Below are 8,171 nucleotides of genomic sequence, written 5' to 3'. Positions count from 1 at the left end.
TTCTTCAATGTGCTAGGAGCAGCCAAGGTCTCTTGTATCACTATCGTGTTGTGGCTTGGTTTCTTAATGATGTCGAGCTTTGATAAGAGGTTTGTTAGGTGCCAAAATGTGTATATATGTAGTATAGATAATGGTGCTTTTCGATTCTATTTTGTCGCAAAGTTGTGAATTACCCCTTGTTTCTATGTAAATAATTGTATATTTAGTTTATCGTACAAATAATTCTTAACTACTCAATTTTTTTCTATTATTGTAGGTTTGAATTGTTGATTTGAAGCTTGAGACTTGGAAAAGCATTGGAAGTAATTCAAGCATTTAAGGAAAAAAATAATTTCTGGGCTACAGGGCGTGCTTAGCGCGGTTTTTGGTGCTTAGCGCGAAATTGGTGAAAATCAAGAAGTTCTGGCAGAAAGTAGTGGGCTAAGCTCGGTGATATCCCGCTCAGCGTGAAAATAGACGGTTTGCTCATTTGAGGGGCGCGCTTAGCGCAGTTTTTGGCGCTTAGCACGGTCTGCGATATTTTGTTTTCTTTTAAGTGGAGATCTTTAGATATTTTGATAGTTAGACACTGTTTTGAAGCTCAAGAACTCAACATAGCACTGTAGCAAGGAAAAATCAAAGAATCAGAGCATTGATCGGTGAGAAATCACCATTGATGCTTGATTATCTTTTCTTTTTACTTGTTTGTGAAGTTACCACGTCAATGACTAGCTAACTTTCCCTTTGCTGGATGGAGTTATTTTGTTATGTATTGCTCTTAATAATTTGTATGTGAAAAAGTGATGATTAATATATGGTGAAAAACCTTGTGTTTATGTTTGTTTGTGATTTGGATCATTATTGAGAAGTATGTTTCAAGTGAGACCTAGGTTTTCATCTATCAACAAATAAAGTTTAGATATAGCTTTGTGAGTTGATATTCACTAATATCAAGCTTTGAATGTTATCATTTTGATAGTTAGGTTAATAGATCATTTAAGGATCAAAATGATAAAACTCACAATATGGTTTAGAGATGAAACATATTGAGAGGATATGTGATTATATTGATCATTTATGAGTTCACATGCTTTGTTAAGAAATTATGTATGGATTTGATTGTCGAAGCCTAATCTTAACATGCTTTTACCAATAGTTTAAAACCAAAACTCTCTTTACTTGATACTTTTTATGAGAACGAAACTTTCCGTTACTAAAACCAAAACCAAAACCTTTTATGAATCTTATGCATAAGACAAATATAACTATAGAACGGTGGTAATATCACATCAGTCTTTGTGGAAAACGATAATACAAATACTTTACTCTATCAAAAGTGTTTCAACAAGGTCCTCCTGTGAATTATGATTAATAGGTACATGGACTATTTCAAAGCATTTGAAATGTTTATCTAAGTTATGTACCTTATGGGGGTATTTGATGATCATGGCTTCCTTTGCTTGATACTTACCAACTACTTGATTGGCGTGAATCCAGGAATCTCTCTATGCTCTTAGATTTGAAGCATCCATTTCTCATACGAGGTTCATACTAGAGAAGAAGACTTCGTAATCAACTTAGTTATTAATGTCTATGAACTCAAACCTCAAGGATTGTTCTATGAGATTTTTTCCTAGGCGTTCCAGTATTACCAAAACACCACTTCCCTTTAGGTTTGAGGCACCATGTACCAACAATGTCTAGACATGGAATGCTTCTTCGCTCGTTAGGGGGTTAAATTTTACTAATAAATCTTCTAGTACTTGAGAATTTATACTGCCTCTAGGTACATAGTGGATGTTATACTCGTATAGTTTGAGCAACTACGACATTATGAATCTATGTGCTTATAAGTACATTTGTTTGTAACTGATGTATGATCTTGGTAGCTTTAACAAAGACAATATCTAAGATCAAATGGCGTTCGGTGAAGTCTGTGGAGACAACTACCCAACAATCTCTAATGATGGATTATTATCAAAGAAGTTATCTCAAGCCTCAAGAGTTAGAGGACTTAAGTTCTAGATGAAGTGAAAAATTGATATTGAATCAAGAAAGGAAACTTGAAGCTTCAAAGTATGCAAGAGAGGAAGTGTGAAAGCACTCCTCGTCCTGAACTTAACATGTCTTTCAATGATTATTTTAATGTAAAAGTATAAGAGTAACTCTCCAAATACTAAGACAACTCTCTCTCTCACACGCACTCACACATACAAATATATTTTGAAGTCTTTGTTATTTTATAAAACACTTGAAAATATTTGTATACACGTAACTAATTGATTATTGACTTGTTTAATCAGTTAGCAGCGTCTTTTACACTGGTCAAATGATAGCGTATTAGGTTTAATCTATTAACTCATTTGTAACCTCAAAAAAATTAAGGAAGCCTTTAATCGATTAGTGACTCCTAAATTCAAAAACCATCAATATTTTGCTTATCTACTTGATTAATAGCTAGGGTAATCAATCAGAAAATTAAAAAATCCCATGGATTTATTCCTTTCTGAGTCAGTTCTTCTCCTACAAATAGAGGGTTTCTCCTCATTATATTCTATAATAATTTTCAAAATTAAAGATATATTATCTTATTTTCTACTCTCTCTTTCTCTATTTTCCTATTCTTCACTAACTATTCAACTGGTTGAAATACACAATATGCTGAAGTTCTTTATGAAGCCACCTAACGTGACAATTACCGCACCACTGAATATCAAGACATATGACTAGATTTTTCTTGTGAAGGATGGAAAAACCACACTAGTTCAGCTCCTAATGAAAGTGTGACAACTAATAAAACCATCCAATTAGAGTCTATTTTAAAAACTTTCATGCAGGCAATAAAGTTATGGTTTCAAGCTCAATGGAAGAGTTAAAAAAGTTGGAGGGGAAATCGCTACTACCCTAAGCTCGTGGGAGTATGAGGAGACCCCATTCTTTGGTAGTCTTAGTGTAGATTTAGATTTAGGATTCTTTCTTATTTTACTTAGCGGTGTTCCAGAGGGAATCAGAGATCTTGAATTTCGATGAATCGTAGTTGAAACGATAAGTGATTGGATTGAATGCGACAAATCTCCGTGTTTGATTCTAAATGCTCTTGATTTGGTGACCTGAGGAGGTTACGAACTAGTAAATCGGAGATTGAATTTAAAATCGTGAAAATCGTAGGAATTTGAAGTCGTTTCCCATAGACAACACCACTTTTCCATTTAGGAACCAGAATTGGAGATAATTTAGAAACAGATGGTTTTGAATTGGCTGTGTTGATCCCTGTTACAGTAGCGCATGGTGGACCTACATGGTTAACACTCCAACGCTCAAGTTAATTCAAGATTCAAGATGAGTGTAGTGAAAAGTGAAGATCAGAAAATATACATTGCTTTCAATGTGAATCGACTTATATACCTCGAGTCAAGTAGAGCAAATTTGAGACGAATTATACCTTAACCGTTTAACCATTTAAGCCTCAGCCATATATATATATATATATATATATATATATATATATATATATATATATATATATATATATATATATATATATATATATATATACCAAAAAAGTTAGAACCACATACAAACTGATCATTAAAAATCCCAACCAAACTTTCTGTCAGCATTAATCACATTTATCTATCCTTGAAAAACTACTATATATACATGTATAAAGTTTCTGTGGAAGCCAGAATAGCTTCTCCAAAAAGAAATATAACCACAGTTACATAATCATTATTATATATCATGAGGCCTATATACATTTGCATAACATGGGCAATATTAATAACCCAAGTTATCATGGTGGCCTGTAAAACCAGAAATAATGTACCAGCAGTAATTGTGTTTGGTGATTCTTCTGTAGATTCTGGAAACAACAATAAGATAGCAACACTTCTCAAGAGCAACTTTAAACCCTATGGCCGCGACTTCGAAGGCGGCCGCCCCACCGGTCGGTTTTGTAACGGCCGCGTTCCACCGGACTTCATCGCCGAGGCTTTTGGTGTTAAGAAGAATATACCAGCATACTTGGATCCTGCTTATACCATGGATGATTTTGTTACTGGCGTTTGCTTTGCTTCTGCTGGAACTGGATATGATAATGCAACTTCTGATGTACTTGTAAGTTTCTTTTTTCCAACTAAGTGTTCAATTATATATAGTCACTAATATAATAGTGATTTTTTTTATTAAGATAATTTTTTTGGACACTAAAGCTAGTCTTGTTTTATTTAATAAATTAAATAAAATTTTTAAATTGATATCACCTTCCTTAAATGAACTTTGTTAAACAAAAAAACCTTCCATAAATGAATTTTTAGAGCCAAAAACCAAATTATAGAAAGTTTAATTTAATATTTTTTACTTAAAGAGGAAAAAAATACCAAATAATAATTGAATGAGACAGAAAGAAATATGTTCATCTTAATCCGAAGTTCTAAATTCGAATCCAATTCTAAATATATAATAATATTAAAATAAATTAATTAGAGTTCTGTCATCTATTCTATTTTAGAAATTATAATCTATTTTAGAAGGTACTATCAGAAATAAAACTAAAAATAAGAGTTGGGTTGAATTTAGTCAATAAAAGACTAAAATTAAGAGTCTTATATAGACTCATCAAGGATTCAAATAGACTATTAAAAGAAAAGAATCCAAATAATAATATATATAGCTTCAATCATTGATGATATTAAAAACCTACAAGATAGGGTTGTCAAGAAAGTTAAAGAGGTTGTTCATAATAATTAATGGAGATATGTTGTGGTAGCTATGCCAGTGACACCTTAGACATGACAAGGTGTGGTACCATATGTATTGTCGAGATAAACAAAGTTATAGAAAAAATAGTATTCAATGGCCACACACTAAAATTAGCATAATATTAATATTTTTAATGTATCAATAAGAGTATACATAAAATACATTTCACATCGCATAAAATAGGTTTTTACATGCTGATCTTTCGAAGTAGTATTATAGTAAAATTGTCATATTTTATCTCGGATGTCTGATCGAGATGAAAAACAACTTATCATTTCACATCGAAAAATGTTAAGTGTACACCTAAAAGCTACACCTACAGCATTATACTCCCTCCGTTTTTTATTATAAGTCGTTTTGAAAAAAAGCTTGTATTTAAATATAAGTCGCTTTACAATTCCAATGAATAATTAATGCTACTTTTTCTATTATATCCTTAAATATTTATTATTCTCTCTCCTTTCAATTATATAAATTTATCTTCCATATGTCATTAATGAAGGATAATTTTGTAAAAACCTTCATAATTTCTCATTTTCATATAACAATTATTATTTTTCTTAAACTGTGTGAAAAGTCTAAAACGACTTATAATACAAAACAGAGGGAGTATATGGTTATATATATATTTTTAATAATTTTTCTTTTGTATTGGATTTTGTTTTAATTGTATTGGATACGGTGTAAAAGTTTCAATACTCTTTCAGATTTCATAAAGTTAACCTATTTATTTGTTTTAATAATTAATTAATTAATTAATATGGGTTGTGAATATTTTACAGAATGTGATACCACTATGGAAGGAGATAGACTTCTACAAAGAGTATCAAGCCAAACTAAGAGCCCATGTTGGTAATGAAAAGGCAAATGAAATCATAAGTGAAGCATTATATCTAATAAGTTTAGGAACCAATGATTTTCTTGAAAACTACTATATTTTCCCAACAAGACAACTTCATTTTACAGTGTCACAATACCAAGATTTTCTAGTGAATATTGCTGAAAATTTTGTGAGAAAATTGCACTCACTTGGTGCTAGGAAACTGTCCATAACTGGTCTTGTTCCTATGGGATGTCTTCCATTAGAGAGGGCTGCAAATATTTTTGGTGATCATGGTTGCAATAAGAAATATAATAAAGTGGCTTTGCAATTTAATGCAAAGTTGGAGAAAATGATTTCTAAGGTGAATAAGGAGCTTCCTCAATTGAAAGCTTTGTCGGCAAATGCTTATGATATTGTCTTTGATATCATTTCAAGACCTTCTTTTTATGGTATGTTTTCTATATTTGTTTTGATTTATGTGTCTTATGAGTTTTCATTCTCAATAGTGACATTTTCAAATTTTCAATCTACCCCATCCAAAAATAGTGTGTTAAATGGACGGATCTCAATAGTTATTTCTTTTAATAACACTCTTGTTAGAAGTATCTCAACTCAACTTATCATTTTTAAAACAACTATTGACTTTAGTATAATCAATAATCGTAAGATAGAATATCAATATTTAAAAAAAAAAATAGACTTTAGTTTTAATCAGTTTTAATTTTTAATTTTTAATTGTATTATTTAATTAATAAAAATAATTTGATAAATTTAACTTAGAAAATTTATTTTTTGCTTATGTATTTTATTTCAATTTTCTCAATATTTTTAAAGTGTGCTTGAAAGAATCATGTTTTTAATTAAAAAAGTTTATATAAAAAAATAAAAATAATAAGTAAAATTGAAAGAAAAAGCAAATAAAAATCTAATATTCCCTTTTAGTTTTGATATAAAAAAAAATCCAGATTTATGAAAAATGGTAATTATAGTTTTAAAAATGTTGATATTAGACAAATTCATAATTCAAATTTTGGACAAAAAGTTGGTGTGGCATTTGATAGCCTCTTTGATTTGCTGAGTTGCTTTCAAATGACTGTCTTGTTCCCTTACAAGCAGGTGGTTCTTGTAAACTAAGAAAAAACATAAAAAAATCAACTTGATGCTTTAAAACTAAAAAACAAATAAGATTAAATAATAATTATTATTATTATTAAGATCATAGAGAAGAAAAGAATGTACTATTTGATTAAAAGTAACAATAAGTTGTATTCTGACATGAATTAACTATTGGAATTAATGAAAAAGCTCTGTTTTGAGCACCTACTTGAAATTATTAAACGTAGCCAGCAAGAAACTTTTATATATTTTGTACCCTACTAAAGTTTTATTAGGTATGCTTTTATAATTGGTCATTAATAGAAATTTATGGAGGGCCAGGTCACCTATCTACCAAACAAGCAGCAAAATATGATTGTTTTTAGTATTGTTTTGAGCCTCAAAAATCTTGCTTGGACACAATCCCAACGCACATCCAACATATAACAAAAATTAAAACAAAAATAATTTTATGATATTATTGAATTTTTTTTGGTTTTTAAATTTATTTACTTATGTGAATGTGTCTAAATATAAAATATTTGGATTTGTGTCCAAGCTAGCATTTCTCTTTATAATATGTCAAAGTTTTATGAGTGAGATTGTTTAAAAACTTTAAAATATGGAACTGAATTATTGTTAAATAATTGAATATTTTTGTATTAATTAATCAAACAAATATTTTTCAAACAGTTCAAGAATCAAACCATATCATAGTTAAATGAATCAAAACTAAAATAACCAAACTGAAATTAATTAATTAATTAATTAAATATATAGTATTCAAGATATATATAATTTTAGCCAAAACAAATTAAACTGGACTGAAAGTTACACAAAAAAATTTTAAACCGGATTGAATTGAATTATAACAAATCAATATTTAACTATTAGTTTGGAAAAAAAAATATTATTAATAGTTCCGTTTAAAATTTAGACGTGATATATTGAACAGCTCAGTTTATAAGTAATTGAAACGGTTCGGTTCAATAATTCAATTTTTTAATTTTATTTATTATTGTTTGATTCGGTAATAGGCTTAGTTTGGCTCTCTTAAATCACAATCTAAATTCATTTGATCTTCTTTCATTGTTGAAGTTTAAAGACAACATTCATTATACATCATGTTTTGTAGGATTTGAAGAGACAGAGAAGGCATGTTGTTCTACTGGAACATTTGAGATGAGTTACTTATGCAGTGACAAGAATCCACTAACATGCAAAGACGCAAGCAAATATGTGTTTTGGGATGCCTTTCATCCTACGGAGAAGACAAACCGTATAGCTGCAAATTATTTGATCCCTAAACTTCTTGCAGCTTTTAGATGATCCATTCATTCCCTTCTAAACTAATTTGGACATTTAATATTTATTTGGTCACCATCTATCTTATGTTCAAATATTATTGTTTTACAAACAAAGAACTTAATTCTAAACCATTTGTCTTAGACCACATTTGGTCTCTGCATTTTATAATATATGCATGTGTTGAATTTTTGTTGTTGTGATTTTA

General features: G+C 29.8%; 1 protein-coding gene across 1 annotated transcript; it reads left to right on the top strand.

Moving 5' to 3' along the window:
* The first annotated feature begins 3,657 nt into the window (after window positions 1–3,657).
* On the top strand, window positions 3,658–8,151 carry LOC131616033 (GDSL esterase/lipase At2g42990-like). Its single transcript, XM_058887256.1, has 3 exons — window positions 3,658–4,095; window positions 5,523–6,012; window positions 7,794–8,151. Exons 1-3 carry the CDS (start codon window positions 3,721–3,723, stop codon window positions 7,985–7,987), a joined length of 1,059 nt encoding a protein of 352 aa, XP_058743239.1. The 5' UTR covers window positions 3,658–3,720; the 3' UTR covers window positions 7,988–8,151.
* Window positions 8,152–8,171: the final 20 nt, after the last annotated feature.

The sequence above is a fragment of the Vicia villosa genome, linkage group LG7, assembly GCF_029867415.1.
Source record: "Vicia villosa cultivar HV-30 ecotype Madison, WI linkage group LG7, Vvil1.0, whole genome shotgun sequence".
NCBI classification, from domain to species: Eukaryota; Viridiplantae; Streptophyta; class Magnoliopsida; order Fabales; family Fabaceae; genus Vicia; species Vicia villosa.
Note: the sequence above shows the minus strand (reverse complement) of the source record. Positions and strands in the feature narration are given on the sequence as shown.

Coding starts and splice junctions, on each gene's coding strand:
- LOC131616033 (XM_058887256.1), top strand. CDS start 3,721: ATGAGGCCTATATACATTTGCATAACATGGGCAATATTAATAACCCAA. Junction 4,096..5,522: donor ATGCAACTTCTGATGTACTT/GTAAGTTTCTTT, acceptor AATATTTTACAG/AATGTGATACCACTATGGAA. Junction 6,013..7,793: donor TTCAAGACCTTCTTTTTATG/GTATGTTTTCTA, acceptor CATGTTTTGTAG/GATTTGAAGAGACAGAGAAG.